A 24,087-nucleotide genomic window follows, 5' to 3' on the forward strand; every position below is an offset into this window, starting at 1 on the left:
GCCCGGTGCCTGTGTTTATGGACGCCTGTCTTCAAAAAGAAAGTGGGTATGCATGGCTTGCCAGGCTAGATGTCATCTAGTGCAGAATACCCATAGAGTAGTCAAGGCAAGTTTTCTATTCCACAAAAGTTTTCAAGAAGGGCCTAGTCATGGTGAGGAAGGAGGGGTTGAAAACAAGCAGACCTAGCAGATTTTTCAATGACGGGTCTGCTTTCCATTATGCAGAGGCGAGCTGCGCCAGTCCCACCACAGTCTCCAACCTGCTACAAACACCACATATTGACAGTGTGCGCCCTAAAGCTGAAACTCGCCATTGTTTGTTGCGAGGAATTCGAAAGATGACAAAGACGCCTCTGTCTCCATGTTATTATTAGCAAACTGCTTTTTGCACAATCCTTTATTCGAACAACAAACAAAATAGAATGGCGGAGGCCTGAAATTCAAAAGACAAAAGATATTGTATAACCCCAGCAGACAAACAATAGTGTTAGGAGCTCAGACCAACGACACACATGAAGCAATTGGAAAGCTCACGATGTCCGTATCAATGTCCAAATGTCCTGACATTCTTCGGATTCTTTGGGGAATAAATATGCAAATGAAGATCGGTGTCACAGTTTGGAAAGAAGCACTACAAAGCTTGCAGTACAATTTGAGCACAGGAGTTGAAGACAGCCAAAAACGTTTCTTAAAAATAAGCAGGGGTCCAATATGGTGTCCTTTGGTTTCGTTGGCAAAGGTTTTAAACTTTAAAACCCACAAGATCCTCTAAATTTGTCTTAAAACAAGTGTTGAATTCAGGAAATACCTTAAAGACCCTGTTAAGTGAATTCAGAGATTTGAACTAAGAAGAACCAAAGTGTGGAGATATAATACTGTTGATGTTTTTCAACTATTTCAGTTTGGCCAATAATTTGGGGGCAGCTGCATGACAAACGTCTGCTCACCAGTTGGAATCACTGATTATGGTCCAAATATGAGTTTATTATCACTAACCAGCTGTTGGCTCACAAGATAGCTGGTGACTAGCGCCTATTAGTGCCAGGTGCAAAGCCCCATAACAACCTGGTGGGATATATTCCACCCACTGTAGGCTTTCAGTTCAGATTTTTTGTGGAGAAACGTGTAGGGATGTGTAATCGTAAAATAAGATGCTAGACTATGTAGCATTAATTTTTCAGCAGGGTGTAGTTTTATAGATTTTGCAGCATTTGTGAGCAGAGACAACTGTTTGATTTTTTTCTTTTCTTAAGAATTTGAAGTTTCATTATATACACTTACTGTTTTGCTTGTTTTTAATCATTCAAATTCAAAGCTATTGACAGCACTCATCAAAATGCTTTCCACTTTACAGAGACTTTAATGACTTGAATAAAACTCGTTGCGTACTTGGTATAAGATGCGATGTTAGCGAAAGTGGTTGTGCACGTGAGAGAAAATGAATTAAGTATGGAGCAAAGAACTACATCTTTATTCATCGTTGTGCTTTAGCCCGTGTCTTTTCCTTTGAAATCATCCAATTCAAATGCAAGCGCAAGTCAGAGGGGAGCATGAACACGGGGGCATCCTATAAGTGACCGAAACAAGAACTAACATTTTAGTAGGCCGAACAAACAAAAATTGTCACTGTCAATGCATTATGCAAAAAAAAAAGAAAGAAAGAAAATCTGATCTCCAACAAAAGCAAACACTATCTCCATTTGTGAATGTGTACGCAATTGTGCACATGTCCGAGCACTGGTGTGGCCTACTTTTTTTCGCACCGCAAACACAGCGGGGACGTGCGACTTCAACATGCCCACCCGATCCGGGTGGGGAAAAGATCACAGATTGAACCTAAGGCTGACACCCCTGTACCCCACAGGTGAGTTACTGGGGGAAGGGTTGGATGGGTGCTTTGGCTCGGACACACCGACGAGCCACCTGGATACCGGGGGCAATACAAATGACGACGACGAATGGATCCAAAAGGAAATGTACAAAGTAAACGAGGGCAGCTCTTGCAGTGGAATCTATTTTTTGATTAGTTACCATCTCCAGTGCAAACAATCTAAAAACAAGCTAAGTCCTTCAGGACTGCATGTTTTTTATTTTGACATTTTAGTCTAAATAGTTGCAAATATGCCTGCCACATTATAATCATCAGTTCATACTTTGTGCACAGAAAGCTCATCTTAAATTCTAAAGCGCAATAAAGACTTTGTTTAGATACTCTTTGTAGACATAAAGACCCAGAGAGTGTTCACTTCAGATTCCGTGGAGCCCAGCCCTCAAATGTGTGCGAGAGCATAACTTGTACCTGTAAGGAAGAGGAGACGAGCAGGCTTGGGAGGATGACGATGATTGATGATCATGATGATGATGATGCTGGTGCTAGGCCTGGTCAATGCGCTCATTCAAAAACGGGCCTTTTCACTGTGGCTCTCCTAATGAAAAACGCCAACACTGATAATTCCGGGTGGTTCCGCTCAGTGGAGAGAAGATACCACAGCAGTCCAGTTCGCAAGTTCTCCATCTGAACCGGCTATTCTTTTACATTTTTTTCCTTTTTTTTCGTTGAGAAGAACAGAAAACGACAGCAGTGGTGCACAGAGAAGAGCGAGCCGTTGCAAGGAATTCTTGGTGAATGCAACTTGTGTCTCCTCTTGGGAAGAGGTGCTGGAAAAGCTGGCTCTCGAGGAAGCAGGGACACGAGGGAAGAGGAGGAAAATCTTGCAACAGAACAAAGTCGGGCAGTGTTCCTGTTCATCATATGTTCCACATGTGTGTTTGTGTGTGTCACGTGTAAGATGAGGGGAGCTGTGTTAGGCATGTGTGTGTGTGTGTGTTTGTTTGCGCGCGTGTGTGTGTGTGTGTGCATGTTTGCTTGTCGCCTGCTCCGCTGGCGATGTGCGTGTGTGCGTGTATGTATGTGCATGCGCGCCTACAAGAGGTCAACGCGGCGGTAGTACAGCAGGTAAGCTGTGCGCTCTGCAATCTGCTTGACCACCAGGTATTGGTTGATCACCTTCACTGCCTGGTCGTCGATGCGCAGCCAGCCGTTAAGACCGATGTGGAAGACATCCGTGGTGTAGTGACCGCCTGTTGCGCTGTTCCCGTGGTGATAGACCACTGCCGGGGACAAAGACAAACATGACTTTTTAAAGCACTCCTTTCTGAATTTGAGCAAGATGATAAACAGTAATGTATGTGGAAAGCCGTTTGAGCATTTAATAAATATTAAGTACTTGGTCCTCACCAGTAAGACAATTAAGCACATTGGTATAAAGGTTGTGTCTTAAGAGAAATTTTGTCCCCACTTTGAACACTTTTGGCCTACTAACATTCAATTAAACCTTACAAGTAAACTGTACTGCATGATTAACACTAAGGTACTAGGCCCAAATAATAGACCCTAACAGTCACACCAAAATGCCCATTAGTAATGTCCACAGTTGGAAAAATTTTGTACAGTGGCGGAAGGCAGTAGAGGAAAACCCCTTTTAAGACAGCTGTTCTCCTAGTGCACCAGAGTCATACTACAATTATTCTCAAGGATATTGTATACATGATTTAAATTAAAGCTTTAGGGCAATTTACCGATATGCTCTTTGGCTTCACTAGTAGTGCAACTCCATGTCATTAGTGAGGAAAACTCCACTAGTTGACAACTGTGCTCTGTAATACTAGTGGCTCGTGACAGTCCAAAAAAATAATAATCTGGCATTTATTTAGTAGTCAACTAGTGCACAGGTTTGTCTTACTAGTAGCGTGTAGTTGTCCTACTAGTATGTCAATGTTGTATGACAGCTTTACATTCAAATAGGACAATACACTCTTAGTGCGACTTTAGTCATCCTTGCAGTAAGTTGAATTGACAAACTAGAGGACAAAGAGCGTACTAGTACACAGACATTTAAGATGATATCGAATAAATTCTCAGAGGCTTCCCATAAAGTCGGTACAAACAAACCAATAACTTGACGGTAGCTATATCGATTATCCTGTAGTGTGGGGTGTTTTGAAGTTTTTTTCCTTGTGTGCAGTCAATTGTGAGTGCAGCCGAGACACTGACTCCATGATTGTGACGTAAAATGAAACAATCGCCAATAAGCGAGCTTGCGTGGCAAAAAACAGAGCAACTGTTTATGTTGAGTGTTTATATAACATAAGTCATTCACTAGAAGTTATGACAAGTGTTTGCAACCACAACATAGTTAGCCGGTAAGCTAACAAGTAGTCTGGCATCTTATCATCTTTTTTATTTAATGGCAGCTCTGATACCATGTGGCACCACACTACCTCTCACGGGTCAGTCTTAATACTGCAGTAGAAATATCTTTGTCATGTATGGGTTCTCACATTTCAAAAATCCATTAAGCTGTGATCATTTTGTAAAGGATTGGTGGTTGCCAATGGCATGTCAAATTTCAGGCGCCAATAAAAATATCATCTGAAACCAACTGTTATCAGTCTTTTAGAATCTATGGGGGGGGGGGGGATCAGTCATTGAAATGGAAGAAAGAGATTGTTTCTGGCCAGTGTTAAAAAGTAGTGCTCCGAATAAAACATCTGAACGCGAGTCAAATAAAACTGCGACCTGTTACAAAATGAATACAGAGAGTCGCTGAACTCACCTGCAAAGAGCCTGTACGTTCTTTGGCCTTTCACAACTTTGCTCCTCACTCCAGAAGACAGGAGGTCTGCAGGATTTCACAAGAAAGGCTAAGTACAAACTTTGTTGAGTTGCATCATGTTCTACTGCTGTCGTTATTAGCAGCCAATAAAGTGGATGTCAGTGCTTGAAAATAGGCGTGTAAACAAAACGTAGAGACTACCAAGTCATTCAAGAGGTGTACACAAATATAAAAGCTTGGATTTATTGAGGTGTCTGGCAAATAAAGCTTACAATAAAGGGTTTTATAAGGAGGACCGTAGTCTCTTAAAACATACCTTTGCTTATTTCCAGATCAACGGGGTACTCGATGATCTTGTTGAGTTTCTGACAGCCTCCAGTCTTCTCAAAGACAAATCTCTTGAGATGAAGCACCAGGACGGGGGGCAGCTCCTCCAAAGTCACCCTCCGACTAACCTCAATCTGACACAAGGGATAAAAGTGTGCGCAATCATGACTAATTGTGAGGGTAACGAGATTTGTCCCAGACCATGAAAACAGTTTGGGTGACGCTGATTTACAAGCGTGGAACTTGAGATAAAATGCAATAAAAAGTCTTGCAAATAAGAGAGACGGCAACACGAGAGAACAGAAGAGAACATTTCGATCTCGCCAAGTGATGACTTGTAAATCATTTTGGTGTTTTGGAGGCATTAACACACAACATTGTGTGTCTGCAGCAGCAGGTTGAAGTCAACCCAAAAAGATAACCTTAAGCAGCCCCCTCTAAAAAACCCAGCATATCTTGAAGAACAATTAGAGGACAACAAATCTCAGTCACTCCTGTGAAAATTTAACAAAAAACGAAACGATGTTGCATTTTTGTCTTACTGACAAATGAGCCAACTAAAACTGTGTGCAAGCCAAGAATAGTACCAGCAGTGGTACTAGTGTTGTCTAACAGCAACGTAGCATCCACGTGTGGTACTTCTTTCATACCTCCTGCTTGCTTTTGGAAGTGTAGCCCTGGACCGACTCTCGGGCAACGAGTGTTTCCAAGGCCTCCTGGACCGTGCGGACCTTCTCAGACTGGATATCGAGCTGCAGCGTAAAGAAAGGCTGCAATGTGGCCGACTCCTTGGAGTTCTGCTGATAAACCACCGACCTGATGCACAAGCAGAACAATAGGTCAGATAACAATTCCGTCATGGAGTGACAATTACATTTTATAGCAAATATTCTCCATTTTGTCTCCAGATAAAATAAGATGCTGCTTTTATTTATACAAATATTTCAAAGGCCATTATAGAGCTGTAATATTATTACAGTGATATCGGCAATATTTTTGCCCATGGTTATCATAGTCAGAATCTAATCGGCCCACAGCACAAAACCAGCAACAGTCTAAAATGAAAGATATTGGACGACAAAATGTGTGCAATTCCAAATTAAATGTTGCTCAGTGTTGTCCAATCCACTGGTCTGCTTTATAAGTCTTGTATGGAAAATGACAGAAACCAGTTTAAACATTTGTGAACTTTCTTTTATGCCATGAAATTCTTATTAACTTACTGAACTTTAATTTAACGCATTTGACTTGTAAAAACACCTTAACAAAATTGAATGAGTAATGTGAGAAATGCCTAGAAAGGACATTTTTTGGAACCCCCTGCATTAACAGCTACATACTGAATGAAAGATCACATGACAATCAAATTGTCATGGGGCAACTAATTATTCCCTAAATTACACTTACATTTACAAGTGCCCAAAATAACCATAGAGAGCAAAAGAGCAGACAAATATACACCGCCACGCCCCCGTGTTCTATTTTTCGGCTTCAAAACAATGTTGAGAAAATAATGTGGGCTGTGCCAGACCAGAAGCTCATACAACATGTTATTAAGAGCAGCTTCGCCCACTCTTGGGTCTTGCCTTTCAAGCGGGGGGCCTTCTCTCTCATGAGACATTCACAGAAGCCGCGCCACTATTTTAGATCTGGTTTGGTCCGCGTACCTAATGTGTCCTCCAAATATGTCAGTGATGGGCGTGCGAACAAAGTCAGCTTGGCGGGTGATGGAAGTCTTGTTGCGGGGGCCAACTTGCTCCCACTCGTCCTCGCTCCCTTCTTCGTCCTTGTCGGCGTCGTCTTCCTCCACAACTGGCAGCGAGTCTGGGCCGTTGGTTGTGGGGACTTCTGCTCAAAAAAACAAATGAGAAAAACACAAGATGATCATGTGACTGTTCATTTACTGAAAACTGCCACATCATTGTCTCTTATCAATTGAACAGTCTGTCAAAGGTGCTTACTCTCTTCCTGAGGCGAGATTAGTTTTTTCAAAGCCAGCATCTCCTCGTGCAGCCCGTTAAGAATGAAGCCGAGATACTCCTCTGCATCTTCCTGTCGACCCTGGAAGCATGTCAGCACCAATTAAAACAAGAATGCCTATCGTCATAGAACACTCTTCGCGTCAAGGTGTGTGGATACAAGCACACATTAAATTTGTTGTGTTTTCGTACAATTCGCAAGAAAATACGTTTTGAGGAACTGCTGGATTCAGCATATTTAATGCTTATATTTCTACACCTTGTCAAATTGTAATTAAAATATTTTGGAAAACTAAGAACACTGTCTTCTAGCACTGAGTGTTCCAGAGATCATGAAAAAAAGAAGCAAATATGCAACACCTTGATACAACAAAGTCAGAGATCTTGAGGCTGCCTACCTTTTCCGAGAGACTGGACTTGATGAGTGTGAGGAGTCTGTAAATGTACGTTGGCTCAAAGGGAACGCCCGGCCGAATGTCTTTCACCGCCTTATCACCAACAGCTGAGGACAACGCTTTGGGTCAGTGTTGACAAAAAAAAGAAATGTCAACCCATCTTCAGAAAAACCATCTTACCGGGTTTGGGTTTAGCAGGCACCGGCATGTTTGTGAACTCATTCACCAGCCTCACACTTGATAATAAAGACACAAAAGGCCACAAAAGGTTAGCAAAGCGCATTTAGTCAACGCCATGGCAGGATGATGACGTTACTCACAAGTTGTCTATCATGGGCGTGGAGGTGCACGATCTCTGTGCTTCACTGTGTAAAGGAACGGACTTCATCAGGTGATACATGGGGGGACACGCGATCAGGGCCTGCAGAGTCTGAGGGCTTTGAGTCAGGAAAGAAAAACTGGCAATGTGAGAAGATGGTTGATGATTCATGAGATCAGTGTTTCCCAACGTTGGAGCCAAGGACAGATTTTATTTGAAAAATCTCACAGCACACCACCAGACCAAAGCAGTCATAATAAATATACTGAAATACTGACAAAATCCATCTCAATTTAGTCATAAAGTTAACTATGTGGGTTTATGTCACAAGTTCTGTTGTATGAAAGGCAACAGGTGGATACACATGTGAATTGTGTCCCTTTTGCCACGTGGTGGAATAATAACAGGCAGTCAATATAAGGACTTATGGTTTCTTCTAAGACACAAACGTGCCACAGGAGTTAGTTTGTAAAGAAGCATATTTTAATTAGAAATGTTATTTTTAGCATTTATTTTATTTAATACTATTGTTATTACTTTATTTATTGTGTTTTATTGCTAGGATTGGTTACATTTTTTACATCTCACTAGTTGTCCTGATCTGATCAACATGATCAGAAATCAGGGCCGATCACGTGATTTTCAGATGATCAGTATGTGAAAAATATTGTCTTTCTTAATTTCAAAAGTCAAGAACAGTTGAGTTCTTTACTTGATTTGAACCACTGCCTATTTACAGCCATGTAAAAAAAAATGCATCATATTGAGATATCTTTATTGGAAAATAAATGAGATAATTGAGCCAATTTGGATTTGGTCTTATTTTTCTTCATTGCAGAGATATCGATCAGGACTCTGTATCAGCAGGTACTCAAAATCAAGTGACCTGACTCGGGTGCAAAAATATGTGATTGGGACATATCCATCTAAAACCAACACCTTTCAGGAAAATCTAAAAAAATAAAAATAAAAAAATAAAAACACACACATACACATTTGAATCATTAACGTTGGTAACTGACCAATAGTGTGATTTGTCAAATTTGGACACAGGATGTTTCTGCCTGTCAGTGATATGTTTTATTAGCAATCTTTATTATGCAGAGCACTTTGTTTCAGCTGTGGTTTCTTCTTTTTGAAAGTGCTCTAGAAATCAAGTGAACATGATTTCCCGCCGCAAACATGATGATCACACTAATTTGCTGTAGGAAAGGAGTTGGTAATCATTGAATCACAAACTGTTATTGTATGTTTAGTTCACACAAACTGTAAATGTTGTATGAAACCAAACACACAACAACCTGTTTAATTGTCCAGGGTAACCGGTTTAATTGTCCAGGGTAAATAGTGTTATTATACATTTATGAAGGCAGATGTTGAAAGGATACAGCGTTGATGTAGCACCAGTTTCCTTTGTTGACGAGTCCTCTCGGCTGCAAAGACACTGGTTTATGTATCAACTTCACATTCTCAATAAGTTCTGGGGATTCAAACAGACAACAAGCTTAAATAGGTAGGCTTTGTTTACGCTTCATCAGCAACATGCAATCAGATGTTCTCATATTGTAACATGTTCCTTCTTCCAGCCATGCCTCTTGTGACAGCAACATAAGAGACGTATGACCGGCAGCAAGATTATGCTGTACCACGCCTAGGAAGGGAGACTGCCATTAAAACACAGCTCCCATGGTAACGTGGACAGGGCGAAATAATTTGGGGAGAGGAGGGGTATTTGGACAACCTCAACTTTTTGTTTCGTTCTAAAACAAAACTAATTCATAAACCAAAGACTCCCTTCACTTAGAAAACCACAAGCATCATAATGGGACAACACTTTCATACCAGTCACAAAAACAAACCATCTGGTTTGCAATACAGTAATTGTGTAAAATTGAAATCACATACAGACTAAAGTTCTGCTTTGTGGTAATGGTTACAAATATGTTCTTGGGTATCAGAGTCAAATTAAAGCCGAATGCGAGCCTTTCCAACACTGAAAACGCTCCAGAGAGGAACTTAAAAACAAAAACAAGCCCGGGTACACATTTCCATGTTTTCCCAAGCATTGTCTTGTCCAGTCTTAAACATGCAGCGAAATCAGTCATTTTACACACTGGACCAAAAAACAAAACAAAACACTATGACCCACAATGATGAAACGTGCACATCAAGTGCATACAAAAGAACTCAAAAGTGCTCCTTTTCTTTCTCTATGTCCTTATTGTATATATTATATACACCCACTTCAGCATACACACCTGCTAACAGTTGTGAAAAAAAACCTTCCCCTTTCCCCTCTTCTCTCTCTCATTGGCAGCTCATAAACCTGGACAAACACTGCCATCGTGTGGTCAAAAAGATATTGCCTGTCTCAATGTGAGAATACAAGTTGAGCAGGCAGCTACTACTGCATTTATTCACTACCCTTTTTCTCTAACTCAAGGTCCAGGTGCGAGTACACTCTTTATCCTCACAAACAGAACAATTCAGCGCACTAGCAGAACGACAAGGGAACACTAATAGAACAACTGTGTCTTACTAGTAACATTTTCCCACCTTTGGCGTACTAGTCCAACCGATGGATATCAAGGGAAGGCTATCAAAAACGTGCTCAAGCAGCTTTCCATATGCTACTAGCAGATATTTTTTTGCTGCACACTAGTAGGACAAATTTGGCATACCTTCCAGCACCACCAGTAGTAGAAGTTGTAGCACACTGATGTCAACTTCTTCTGTTTAGCCTCACTAGTATTAGTAACATGTTGTCAGCAGTTGTCTGTCGTGTGCTCAAATGTGCTGCTAAAATTCTTAACTGCATAAAATACTGCCGTACTTGTTAACCAAAGCATCACCAGTAGTGCTACTAGGACTACTAGTGAGATTGCAAAATATTACATCTAGGGTTTCTCGAGTAGTACTAGTAGCAAACAAATGTCATCTGGTGCACAGTTGTGTCTCAATAGTGAAACATGTTATAGTCCTATTGGTTGGCCAAGGTTGTCCTACTAATGTGCTGAAATGTCACATAGTTTTTCCTATTTTACATACAGGGTGCGTTTTTGTACAGCAGCAACATTGAAGCATCTTCACAGAATACCTGCAAGCTTAGGAGCCATAGGATCCTCAGATACATGGACAGGGCCTTCTTTGACCTCAATAGGTTTCTCCTCAGGTGTCTCTGGTGTAAGGAGGGGAGGCGCAGCAACTTCTACGGCATTCTTAATCTCCACAAAGGCCGGAGGGCTACCAGGAAGTGGCTTAGAGTTGTGGAAAAGGCTAGCCCAAGATTTGGGGGGGTTGGTAGTAGGAGGGGCCGGGACTGCAGGCGAATGCGACAACTCCACCGCCGCCGTTTGGGCAGCACAGTGCGGCGAGACCTGCTGGGTCAAATTGTCACTCTCACTGTCTTCCTTGTGTCCATCTGCACCAACAGGAGTGGCGGACTCTGCCAGCCCGTTACTCTCTGCCACCTCCCCTCCCTCCGATTCAGTAGTCGTAACAGCAGAAGCAGGAAGAGGTGACTTGGACCGTGGGCTCTGTGGACTATCTGAAAGTTCGGGGCTCTGTGGAGCCAAATGATCTGGCTGCTCATCGGCAGTCCTTGGTCCCTCAGTCATGCTTCTGCTTTGACATGAGGACGAAGAGGGAGAAATTGCATTGTTGCCATCTGATAAAGAGGCAGCCCCCAAGTCCGACGACAAGTCATCAGGGCTATCACAAGTCCTCTGATTGGCAGTGGATGTGGCTGTCGGAGCAGCTGTCGCCGTGGAGACGGCGCTCGGAGAAGAAAGGCCGGTCCCCGATAAAGTTTTACAGTCCGCATCCTCGGCACTGTGCTGCGAGACGCCGAGTGCGTGTCCATTCACGAGTGCTGTCACAGGCGTCCCATCTACAGTACTACTGCTGCTGCTGCTGCTGTTGTTGTTGTTGTTGCAGCCCACTGATGGGTCCAGGTAGTTGTAGTACCCCGGGGGTCGCTTTTTCTTTTTCTTCCTCTCTCGCTGTCCCAGGCCACCAGGCAGCCCGTCCACGTCCTGGCACGCCTGATGATTATCCAGGGCCGAGGCCTCAGAGTCAGGCCCGTCCTCAGAGTTGAAGTGACTTCCGTCTGGGGCGGCACCCGCCTGAGTCGTCTGTTGGGTCTTCTGGGCCGACTGGCAGCCCAGGATGAACTCGGGAGCCTGCGGGTTCAGGGTGCTCGACACCTTGTACAAAGAGTCGTTCACGCAGACGACGGGCTTGGAGTCCATGACCTCATCAACACCAAACTTAATGCGCTGAAAGTCATCTCCTGCAGATAACATTATACAGACATACACATTAATTAGACACATTCATAAAGATAAATTAAGTTAAGTAATTTGAAGCGTCAAATACAGCATATACAGCTCAAAGAAGTACATTAAAAAAAAAACAATTATGAAACCTGGCACAGGTGCATCTCAATAAATTGAAGTTAATTTCATTCGTTACTGTCATTACATTCAGGAAATTAATTTAGTGAATGAAAAAAGGTTATAGTTTTTGTATTTCATTTATTATGTTGATAAGTAATTTTAAACTTACTGTATGGCAATGTGCTTGCCAAAAGTTTTTACTCTGCAAATCTGTGTAGATTCTGAATCATCCAATTTGTGGTAATCATCTGAGTTTGTACTGAGGCAACTTGACTCAAAAATTGACTTAAATTTGGTGTTTTTTTTCTAGTTTTCCAAAAATGTTTTTAAAAATTGCAATTATCCTATTAGGCTAACAATAAAAATTTGTACTAAGATGGATTGCTTTTATTATGTTGTGCAGGCCTTGGCCACCAGGGGGATGTATATTACAAAGAGAAACGAGTAAGAGTTTCAAAACTGACATGCAGAAGGTACATTTGTTTTTCCCAGAGGAAAAAGAGCATTAAGTATTATTCTGTCTCGCTGTTAAAACTTCAAATATCAACTACTTAAAATGTTAAAACACTAAACTAATTTAGTGACAAATTATGACCATCCATCTGCACCACTTGTATTCTAATTTATTGAGATACACCTGTAAATGTTTCTGACCAGAATTTTTTTTTTTTAAACAAACAAACCAAAAGCACTGCCTGGGAAGCTTAAAGGGATACTTGACTCATTGAGCAGAAACGAGTAAGAGTTTCAAAACTGACATGCAGAAGGTACATTTGTTTTTCACAGAGGAAAAAGAGCATTAAGTAATATTCTGTCTCGCTGTTAAAACTTCAAATATCAACTACTTAAAATGTTAAAACACTAAACTACTTTAGTGACAAATTATGACCATCCATCTGCAACACTTGTATTCTAATTTATTGAGATACACCTGTAAATGTTTCTGACCAGAAAAAAATATGTAAAAACAAACAAACCAAAAGCACTGCCTGGGAAGCTTAAAAGGATACTTGACTCATTGAGCCATTTCCAACAGTAAAAAGGTAATATTTTGTCTAAAATTAATTTGATAACTTTTTTATTTTTCATGTAGAATACCTTTAAAAACTAATTTTTCACTTGCTGTCGACTGCAGATTACATCACCTGTGCAGAGGAAGTAGGTAACGACCATTCATAGCTCAGTTTGCTGACCAAACCCAGAAAACAGGTGAGCCATGATTGGTCATAACATTTCCACAGCACAGGTGATGTAATCTGCAGTCGACAGCAAGTGGAAAAATTAGTTTTTAAATGTAATAATTGTATACAAAAAATAATGTAACTATCAAATTCATTCTGGGCAAAATGCTAACTTTTTACTCCTGAAAATGGCTCAGTGTCATTTTCAAGTTAAGTATCCCTTTAAGTATTTCAGAAATGTGAACAAAAAAAAATATTTTTAGAGACTGAATATTTCTAATAGAAACTATGACAGCACAAAAGTAGCCGGGTTTGCATGGAGACTTTTTTGTCATTCCAAATAAAGATATGTGGTCACCTGTTTAAGTGTGACGTGATGCATTCCGGTCTACCATTCTAAATGCTCCACTACAATAATCAGATCAGCCATGTTACATTCTATGTAAATATCACTTGATTTATCAAGACGGATTTAGCGCAGAAGTGCAACAAAGCAACATCTTGATAAAAATGAAAGTTCCCAGTGTTTTAAAACTAGTCTAGTAACAGGCGAGCTTTTAATAAGATGCCGCCATTTTAAATTGTGTAAACAACACCCAAGACAGCATGCACAGACCGAATGCAGCCTGGCTATTCTGATTGAACTATTTACATGATGCTCGTTGCAACTCCCTTTGGATTCAGCATTTTCAATCCGATTGATTGTGTTTATATGGAGCATTTTAAATCTGTTTAGTCATTCAGATTGATCCTAATCAGAATACATGGCTCCATGTAAACCCGGCTAATGATAGCATGAATTTTGAATATACAGCACTTAATTAAAACCTACCTTAGATTTGTTTCATGTTTTTTTAAAGTCACAAACTAAAATAATCCACAATAAAAATCGATGTACATTTCTGTAGTTAGAATGTAGTGCATAGCTGCTGTGTAAATATACGGTGCAAAATATTTAAAAAAGTGAACGAACAAAGGAAATATTAGTGCGTGCAAATTAGGAAAACTGCTTCATTGTAATGACTAAGCAAACTGGTAACGCAAAGTACACAAAGCAGTGTCCTCAAATGGTCAACAGGGCGTGAAGACTGCAGTTGCCTGCTCAGATAAGAGAAGGCCTTCTCTGTTAGTAAGACTGAAATCACACGCTGTAATTGTACAATGCAGTTGAACCTCGACGACAGGTGTTATGAACACACCAAAAGAAAAAGAAAACATGCTCAGAGAGCAAGTCAATTTGTTAAATTCAATTCTTCCCAAAAATCACCTTGGGGCCTTGCAGAGGTGAAATGCATATTATGCAAGAGAAGATAAGATACAGAACAGGATCTTGAGCATGCAAAGCCCTACAGATTTGACCAACAGGCAAGAGCAAGAATACAGGCACAAGGTTTAGGAAGCCACCAGTTATGAAGGCTGGATATTTTTTCTTTTAGGTTTTTGTTTTAAGTTTGACAGCAAAACGCACAGCAGCGAGTTAAGCCACGGTGTGTCCGGCTGCTCCACTCACCGCAACCCTGCAGTCCCATTGACTCCATTATATATGGTACAGCAGGAGTGCAGTAACCTCCTAAATAGTCAATACAAATCAAGTTAAAACAACAGTCATGTGCAAATAAGTATTTTTTTTTTAATGTGGCTGTTATATGGTGGCTTTCATTTAGGATTCTTTTCACATCTTCTTAAAATAAAAGATGTAAATCTATTGATATCTTTAACTGAAAATACATTTTGTACAGATGCACAGTAAAAATGTAACGCTCCACCATTCCCAGTCTTGTGACACCATCTCAGCCTTGGATATAAATAGCATTGAAATTTCAAAGCCAGCTTTGATATAGTGTGTGTGATAAAAGTATTTTAAGAGACTCAACATAAATTGAAAAGTAAGCTTTTATTTGGCAATTAACACAAGAACAATATCCCAAATTTTGATGTTTAGACTCACCTGTTTTTTTATTGTGAATTACATTATTTTTTCTAGAATTAAAATTACACTGGACACTAGTCAATGTCTACTAATTTTCACAACATTAAATTAGCATATATGGGACTGTTGATGGAAAAATGCCATTGGGAAAAAAAATATACTGAAAAGAAACAAGGTTTATTTAAAACAAATCAGTTGTCTCATCTTATTCATGTTGAACACTGTCGATGACCAGTTATAATCAAACAAAAGAGAAAAGTAAGTTAAATGTGCATACCGGAGGATTGACTGACACACGGTGGTTTGTCGTTGAATGGCGGAAGCTGTAAAGAGGGGGTGAAAGTCCACATTAGCACCATTATATTGAAAAGACAGAAAGTACAACTGATATTCTGAAATAACACACTAGAGATGCATGGTTAGACGAATGACTCCCAAGTAGGGCTCAACGATTATGGAAAATAATCCAATTGTGATATTTTTCCCCCAAAATTGCGAGATCATATGGGATTTTTTTTTTCAAGGTCCCTTTTCAATGAATTTTTTACCCAACAAAAAGTTATTTATAATAAACAATATCAGATCTATTATAGATTACCGGATCTTAAGATAAAGGCAAATGAAGCCATTATATCCATTTTTTTGCTTATATCAAATTACAGTTACAATTTACCACTTGAACATATCCAACTTTTCATGTTGCATGAAACATGGCATGTAAACACTGCACTTTTTAAACACTGTATTCATCAATAAATAAATTCAATATACACATTTAAAAAAATCAGTAGTCGGTAAACTCACACATGCTAAAGTGTAGGCAAAGTAAAATTATACCTGCTTATATGTCGTAACATTTTCCGATTTGATTTTAAAAACCACTAGCTTGCTGTAGCACTCCTTGTGGGTGGGCCGCAGGTTGTATAGTTTACAATGGTCTGGATAGGCCGTGAATGCAACACAGACTTTTGTTTTGGTAAGCTAAACGCGTTCGGAGCTGTTGTGTTCTGGCCGACAGTTATTTGCAAGTTGTTGTTTGTTCGCCGCTTGACCTGATTGGTTCACCAACGCTACAATACATGTACATTAATGGAGCCTGCGGAGGCAGCAGCACATAAATGGCGGTGAGTAACGATGAGCAATAATCATTTTGTCCGTCCTAATGTTCATTCATGAAATCGGACGACACAACATATGGCCACATACAGACCTATTTAGCCTCAAGATATAGAACGACTCAATTTTATTAGCCGCTGCCGCACACTTGCGTGTACACTCAGTTTATAAAACGTGCGGCACTACGGCAGCCGGAAAGTCATAACTCACAACGGTGAAGTGTTGTTTTAAAACCAAGATCAAACTGATTAAACATGTTAGACACTCGTCAAGGTCTCACGAGACAAAAAAACCTCACCAAAATTATGTTCACTTATGGCTCCAAGCTTTAGTTACAGCGATACGTTTCCTGCTCCCCCTCCCTCTTTCTCTCCTTCCGCTACATTTCAATGGGCATTTAAATCGAAGCCTTTCGCGATTACGCAACCGCGTTTTGGCAAACCGCAATTTAATTGCAAATGCAGTTAATCGTTCAGCCCTATTCCAAGTGTGAGCTCATCAAGTTTGCCACAGGAATATTATTTGATTTCATTTCATTGGAGCCAAAATGACTTACTAAAAATGTGTATTTATTCATTTATTTGCCTGTAATGTATACAGTACAATTAAATTCACTGCCACTAGATGGTAGCATAATCTATTTTAATCATGCAGTAGAATAATAACGGTTTTCAAATGAAATAGCCCAGACTACAAAATGAACAAGTACATTTTTGAGTAAAATGAGAAGAGATCTTTTTTTTCCCCAGGTATAGATACTTTTTTCCAATGTAAATATGTGCCTAGTGCCTATATAAGTGTGTAATCACATGTATTTCAGGCGATCCAACACATTGCTGCCAGGAACAATACAACGTACCTACAGAGATTTACAGCAGTATTGTGCACCTGCTACAACGTGAGTGAGTGTACATAAAACTTAAATCAACTAAGTACCGTTTTCTCCTCACATTAACAATTTCACAAATACAGTTGACCCTCCTTACCTCGACATCACATCGTGGCGTCACGAAGAACTGATTGATCTCATCAGGGCTGAATTCCCCAAAGATATACTGCGGAGACACAATAAAAACATGAGCTAGATGGGGAGTCAACATTTGACATATTAGCTACTGTATTCAAAGAGAAAATGCTTTAAAATGAGGCCAAAGAAGAACAATTGAGGACAGAGTCTACTCACAATAAGAATTGTAAATTGTATTAGCAGCACTAGTAATTATAGCGGGCCTGAGCAAAGCTAAATCAACTGCAAGTGCTGCTGAGTCATGCCGTGTTAAACATAAACCTTGAACATGAAGAAGAAAAAAAAAAAAACGACAGGAGGAGTTCCCAGGTTTGTGTGTCTGCCAATTACTACGTGCAGTATATAAAACGGGGACAGTAGTATCTTGTTCTCTAATCATCAACAAAAATGTCTTAACAGTGAGTGGCACAGTGCAAAGGGATGCTCAGTTTATGACGTGCCCATGAATTTGAACTCAGTCTGAAACTGCAACCAACCCGTAATCGAAGACTGAAGTAAGATTATCCTAATTTAAATACCGTCAAAATTAGGGATGCATGATAACGCCATTTTCAACTGATACTGATAAACCAATAATTTACTAAATGCTGATGTCAATAACCGATAAGTAAGCCGATATTTGTTTGCAAAATGAACTTTAATACAAATATACTTTTGAGTCCTACTATAAGTCTAGCATGTACAAATACATTGAAACATTGTGTAAAACACCATGAAGCTGAATTTTAACGATATATTTGCTTCAAAGACAACCAGTAACTCATTTTGAGTTTGCCAAAACAAAACAGTCACGTTTTTAAAATGCAACAAAAAAAAGAGTGTTGTGGAATTTTCAATGGTTAGGTCTGCAAGAAGTGATCTGTGAGAAAGTGCACAGTAAATTATCATGGGAAGATTTTTATGCTGCCTGGTTAGGTTTTGGGAGGAGAAAGGGAGGGTCAGCTAGACAGGAAAGCAAGCAGTCTGTAGCCATGCTGCATCTTGTGTGAACACCAGGTCACACGCATATCATGTCACAAAATATGCAACACTACCATAGGAGAGGGGAGGGGTTGAAGAGTTGGGCACAACTTGAGCCACAATCACAATATTTGACGATTAATTATTGGCCACCGATTTTATCGTGCATCCATAGTCAAAATGTAATATTGGTCTTTGGTTTAGGCATGGGCGGGTAGCTTTATATTAAGGACTCTACAAAGTGTAAGCAGTTTTGAAGGGTGAATAGGTGGATTTATGTACTACTATACAATTTGACTTGAAATAAATACATGAAGTAATTTCCGTCCACTACAACAAATTATTTTCAATATCCTTGCAACTATCACATAGAGATGCAATACACGCAGTCATAGTGCAACGGTGACACCAGCTTCACCAGCCGCGCCACTAGTTCAATCGCCACGATAAAACAGCGGAGCATGAACGCGGAGGCACACAGAAAAAGTGCAAGTCAAGCATATAGAACTCTTTACAAACGAGGCCCCACACGAGGGCTTGCATTGCTGAAATTGCACTCCGGCAAACGGCAAATAGCCGGTCGTAATCCGACGGCTTCGGGCGGCTAATACAATGACAACGGGGCGAATGTCGCTTTGCTTTCCTCTGTAGGCGTGCCAGGCGTACCTCGCTAAGCTGCCTCGGCTGCTGCTTTCCACCGAGGATTACAGCAAATTAGCCATCTGCATCATTTTACCGCTTTAGCGAGGATAACACAAACAAACGCACACTACAGGATCACACATTAATGAGCAGGTATCATATGGTATCAAAACATTTCAAGTCATCTCCTCGTGGATTATAAGATTCATCGAGTACAACATTCTTTCGAAATAGTTCTATTGTAAGCATGTGCACACACCTGCCATGGGGAGGGGAAGCTCCAGCGCTAATGTGATTGTTTGAACCTCGGGAGCAAAAATGTGCCGGCATTTTAGTGTCACTTTATCAACAGAGTGACCCAGCATGAACTCTGGAGGGTGTGAGGAAGGAAGGAAATCGTAATTTGGGGGCAGAACCAGTTAAAAGAATTCAGTGCTGATACTAACACGCATCTCCTAATATTGCAAGTACAAAACAAACACCTTTGTAGAGAAGATTAAACATTAGGGATGTAGCCGTGCCAATGTCGTATGTACTCGGACAAAAATAATTAAAAATGTACTACTAAAACACTACTAACTACTTACTAAAACACTGACACCAATTTAACAGCCTGACTTACACCATGGCTATAGCTGAAAAGTGTATCACGAGGAGTACTTTATAATCAGTCGACCGTGTTAATATGCACAATATAATAGATATTATCAATTGCAGGTGCAAGAATTCATGAACAAGCTATTCCACTGGCAGGTGTTTAAATAATGCACACAACAATCATGCAAGGGGAGTAAGCTATAAATGCACACATTCCACTGGTCCCGATTACCAAATCTCATTAACTTATTTAATTAGTTAGCTTCCAACAAAGTAGGCGCACCAAAGGGAGAGCAGTCATGTTTTCACGAGTGTGGCGTTGTCTGCTGGTGTACAACTTCCTAGACAAGACTTTTAGATCAGCCAGCATTTGTCAATAATGGCTACGTATTCTTTCAAGGGTGCCAGTTCTCAATTTCATACTGAATGTGTAAATAATAAGGACAGACCGATTATCAGCTGGGACGATTATAGGTACCGATATATGGCACGTTGACAAATACCTGCATCAGCCTTTTAACAACTTTGAAGGCCGATAAAGCTGGTATCTCACCGAGCGGTGAATGCTTGTGAACGTAGCGAATTTAGGGTTTTCAGCAGGATTTGTGTTGCAAGATGTTCACAGATAGTACTTGTCATAAGGACCTTTCAAATATATTGACAATTTTTCACTGTCTGCGAAGATCTTTTGAAACCTTTTACAAACCCTGAAAAAAAAAAAAGCTAAATTTGCAATTTTGCATACCCTAAATTAGCTATTTTGCATACTTTTGTCACTTAGTGAAATACAGGGAACTTTTAAAAGATGATGCTTGCTGACACTGGGAACTTCCTACACATTTTGTTTTTAAAAATAAAAAAAATATATAAATAAAATTAAAAAATTATGTTGAAATTTTGGGCAACTAAAGTAGAAAATTTTAGAGAACTATTTAATTTGCTTAGTTTTTAAATTAATTTAAGACTAGGAATTAACATTGGAGCGCGCCTTCATGTGTACAGCTATATGCTAGCATTAAGAAAATGGATGCGTCTTGACTGAATAAATTCAGCCAGGCTCTGCTGTGGGCACAGAGTTGGGCATCCAGACATCTGTGGCATAAAAATGGATGCAGAATCTTCTGTCTATCATGGGCATACGACAGCATCCACTGCATCGCACCGCACCGTCTCCGGGCAGAATGCAGATTCGGTAGCATGCTGCTGTCACAGCCTTGCTCCACCCTTCCTCCCCATGCCATGCGGCTTTTTAATTCCACCCTGTGAGGGAAATTCTAGTGTCAACATTTTGCAAACTGATCACCCGACACCTTCAGAATGGACTGGAATTATAACCTATCTATAAACACTTTTACAACACGTCTCTTATTTGGCTCTTGACTCCATATGACTCTTTTTTTGTATTGTTTCAGTTTTTTATGGTGTCTGCTGTATTTTGTTATTAATTTATTGATACTTATATTATTTACGTATTCACTTAACCACATCTTGTGGCATTAATTATTATTTATTTTATGTACGTACCTATTTATATTAATTTATTTTGTGTTGTGTTGTATGTGGTGGCTTTTTATTCCATGCACAGCACTTCGTATGCAGTATTGGGTGTTTTAAAGTGCTTTTTAAATAAATTTCAGCTGTATTTAAAAAACGTACTTGTTGCTTGACGAGTTTCATATTATTCATTTTATTAAGCATACCTGCTTGCTTTGTGCTCTCAATGCCCTATTTGCATTTTTCAGGCAAGCATGAAACTTTGCAGTTATTTTAACATGTTGAGTTGGAGAACCCATGAAAATTTCGGCCCATAAGAGCTTATTAGTGGATAATTTTAGCTGAAAACTGTCAGCCAATCTGGAAAGGGGTTTCCCTGAGTATCTGTAGAAAACAAAACAAAAGTGTTGAGGGCATATGTTGAAAATAAAAGTAAAGTTACACTGTTTGACCCTAATTTGAAGGCACTTTTAACCAGATTTTGTTGAATGTGATGTCACAAATACATTGCCGTGAAGACCGTTTTCCACCAACACACAAAAGATTTTCTCCAGAAGCCATCTGACTTTCAAAATTCTTGGTGTGTTGTACAAGAACTCATTTTGGAAAGTCTTGTCACATTTGCTAATTAATTTCTCAACAGAGCTTTTGAGTGTTGTTTTTTGTCATTTGATGTCAGTTGTGTGTTCACATTTAGACAACTTTGTAGTTCAACTTCCACACTCGGGGGCCAAAGATGCTCAGTGGAAAACCAGCCTGTACGTGAACTCATCCCACCCATGGTCGTTAACTCTCTCGCAATCAGGAACGCGGTGTTAGTATGAACGTAAACTGAGAGTGGACCTTGTTTCGGGTTAACGGTTGCCTCGAGTAACCCGAATAAAGTTCAGCGATGCGATGCGTCGGCTTTTACCAAATCGCCCCTCCCCTCAACTGCCACAGCGATGACACCCATCGCGTGTGGCCCTTTCCTTAAATATAAAACAGAATGTTTAGCACATGTAAACAGATCAACTGTCACAATTCAAGTATTTTTTTTAAATACTTTTCTAAAACGTTCAACCACACCACCTGTGCAAAGCTACTAGCTGGCTACCATTAAAGTCAACGGAAAGTACGTTCATAAAAGAATGCGTTATTTAAATGTGATAAACTACCAAACATTATACAAAACGCTTCCTTATGCGAAATAGTGAACGGTGGTTGTGTTCTAGAAAGCAGTGGTCGATAAGATAACATGCACTCGGGGAAGGCCCCTAGCTAGCCAGAGCAGGTGGGCCATACAAACACGCAGCACTTTTTGGTGTCACTTGACTCTTCGGAATAAACAGCAGCCACTCGTGTACACTCGCCGACCAAAGTGTCACAGTGAGTGGGTCAAAAGTTATTAAATTAAAGTCATTCCCTGTGGCGTTAAGAAATCCGTCCAACCCCCTTCGACGAAAGAAGCGTGGGGCCTGTTAGCTCACCATGCTTGCTGGTGCCGTTTCAATGAGGCTTAGTGGGGGCATTAGCAAGCACTTTTCGACACTCGCACCTTCAATGACAACAGGAGCCAAAATGTAACATACATGCACACATCCGTGCCTCTGACTTGTTGCTTTAACACGACTCAAGTGGAAATAAACGTGTTTGTCAACCGTTTACGCGGCTGTGTGGTCTAAAACGAACATTAGCTGGCTAACTACCTGGTTGCCGTAAGAAGCCATGCTCCCGGTGAGATTTACTCTCCTCGTCGGACAAGGCGAAAACTCTCCCGGGGAGACGTTGTAGCTCAGCGGTGGCCGCCTTGACGGTTGTCCTACTTGGACGTCGATGTCATTTCCCCAGAAGTCAGATGTGTCCGATCCATGTAAAAGCCGTTTAGCAACCTCATGCCGTGGGACTCGCCGTCACCGCCATTTCTATCTAACGTCTTCTTCGCTTGCTAGGCGGCTAAAGGGAGGTTTGGCCAGCCAGCGGGAGCTCAAGGAATAACTGCACATAGTTCCGGTGGCGGCTTGGCCTTTCACAATAAAAGCTCAACTACTTAACCCTTAAATCTGTTTTGACTGATTGAGCCAACTAACACAATGTAATTAGAAACACGATTTTTTAAATTTATTTTTTTATACAAAAATTAAGGATACTGTTATATTACACCATGAAGTTAACATTCCGGAACACCCACTCAAGTGAAATTCGCGATGAAGAACTAATTTAATTGTTTTTTAATTAAATACCCACTAGGCTTTTTTTTTATCTCATTTACCACTACTACTTATCTTTCCGAAGGCATAAAAATCAGGACTGATAAAGATTTGACATTCAATAATCTTTTATTCTTCTTTCAAATTTACACCATGTCAAATAAAACAGTGGGCCGCCATTTAGTGGCCGACATAGCAATTACACCCAAAATCAACAGAAAACAGAACAAAACACAGCTACAAACAACAGAAAAAAGTTGCGAAATAACTGGAGTGTGTTTCTTGTGATGTCTTAAATTTCTCACAAATTCTGGGCCTGTTTAATTGCATACAAAGCTGATTTCCAGTGGTGCCTCGAGATACGAGTGATTTAACTTACAAGTCATTCAAGATACAAGCTGCCATTTAGTCAGTGTTGCTTTGACTTACAAACAAAAACTTGGGATATAGGTGGCAGTAAACTTCACATTAATAGTTGAGTTTCAAGCTGCTTTTGGCCACTCCCAGTTGAACTTTACAGTCACTAAACTATAACAGAGATAATTACACGCTGCATAGTAAATACAATATTTTAGGAGTCAATTTTGCTTAATGTGATTGTGAGGGAACAATGCAAATCGCCATAGATTTGCATTGTTTCTGGACAAATATCAGTGTTGTGGCGTTAAAATCCCTTTAAGCAACAAATATTTGAACACAAACACAATGTATATATATATATATATTGAAAATAAGATTGGAATAAAAATCCAAGGATATGCAAATCCCGAACTTCTTTTTTTAAATGAAAAAAAGAATCCATATATATAAGTTTAACAAAGAAGAAACAGTGCCTAAATTGGGCTCCGTAATCATCCAAATCTGCAACGATTTTATTTTTATTTTTTTAATTGATTATTACTTCAAAGGCATTTGAGA

The 24,087-nt window shown here is 40.1% G+C and overlaps 1 protein-coding gene across 2 annotated transcripts; it reads right to left on the reverse strand.

Moving 5' to 3' along the window:
- Window positions 1–358: 358 nt before the first annotated feature.
- usp10 (ubiquitin specific peptidase 10) lies at window positions 359–22,944 on the reverse strand. Of its 2 annotated transcripts, XM_077563578.1 has the most exons (15): window positions 22,669–22,944; window positions 17,247–17,315; window positions 15,422–15,467; window positions 14,725–14,784; window positions 10,734–11,927; window positions 9,025–9,116; window positions 7,638–7,747; window positions 7,498–7,553; window positions 7,321–7,424; window positions 6,905–7,004; window positions 6,611–6,791; window positions 5,594–5,759; window positions 4,933–5,077; window positions 4,617–4,682; window positions 359–3,111 (listed from the first exon to the last, which is right to left on the reverse strand). In XM_077563578.1, the coding sequence occupies exons 1-15, from the start codon at window positions 22,687–22,689 to the stop codon at window positions 2,924–2,926; spliced, it is 2,598 nt and encodes an 865-aa protein (XP_077419704.1). In that variant the 5' UTR covers window positions 22,690–22,944; the 3' UTR covers window positions 359–2,923. The 2 variants fall into 2 exon arrangements, with proteins under 2 accessions (XP_077419704.1, XP_077419705.1); XM_077563579.1 differs by lacking the exon at window positions 14,725–14,784 and having other exon boundaries at window positions 22,669–22,943.
- Between the last annotated feature and the right edge of the window lie 1,143 nt (window positions 22,945–24,087).

The sequence above is a fragment of the Vanacampus margaritifer genome, chromosome 4, assembly GCF_051991255.1.
Source record: "Vanacampus margaritifer isolate UIUO_Vmar chromosome 4, RoL_Vmar_1.0, whole genome shotgun sequence".
NCBI lineage: Eukaryota > Metazoa > Chordata > Actinopteri > Syngnathiformes > Syngnathidae > Vanacampus > Vanacampus margaritifer.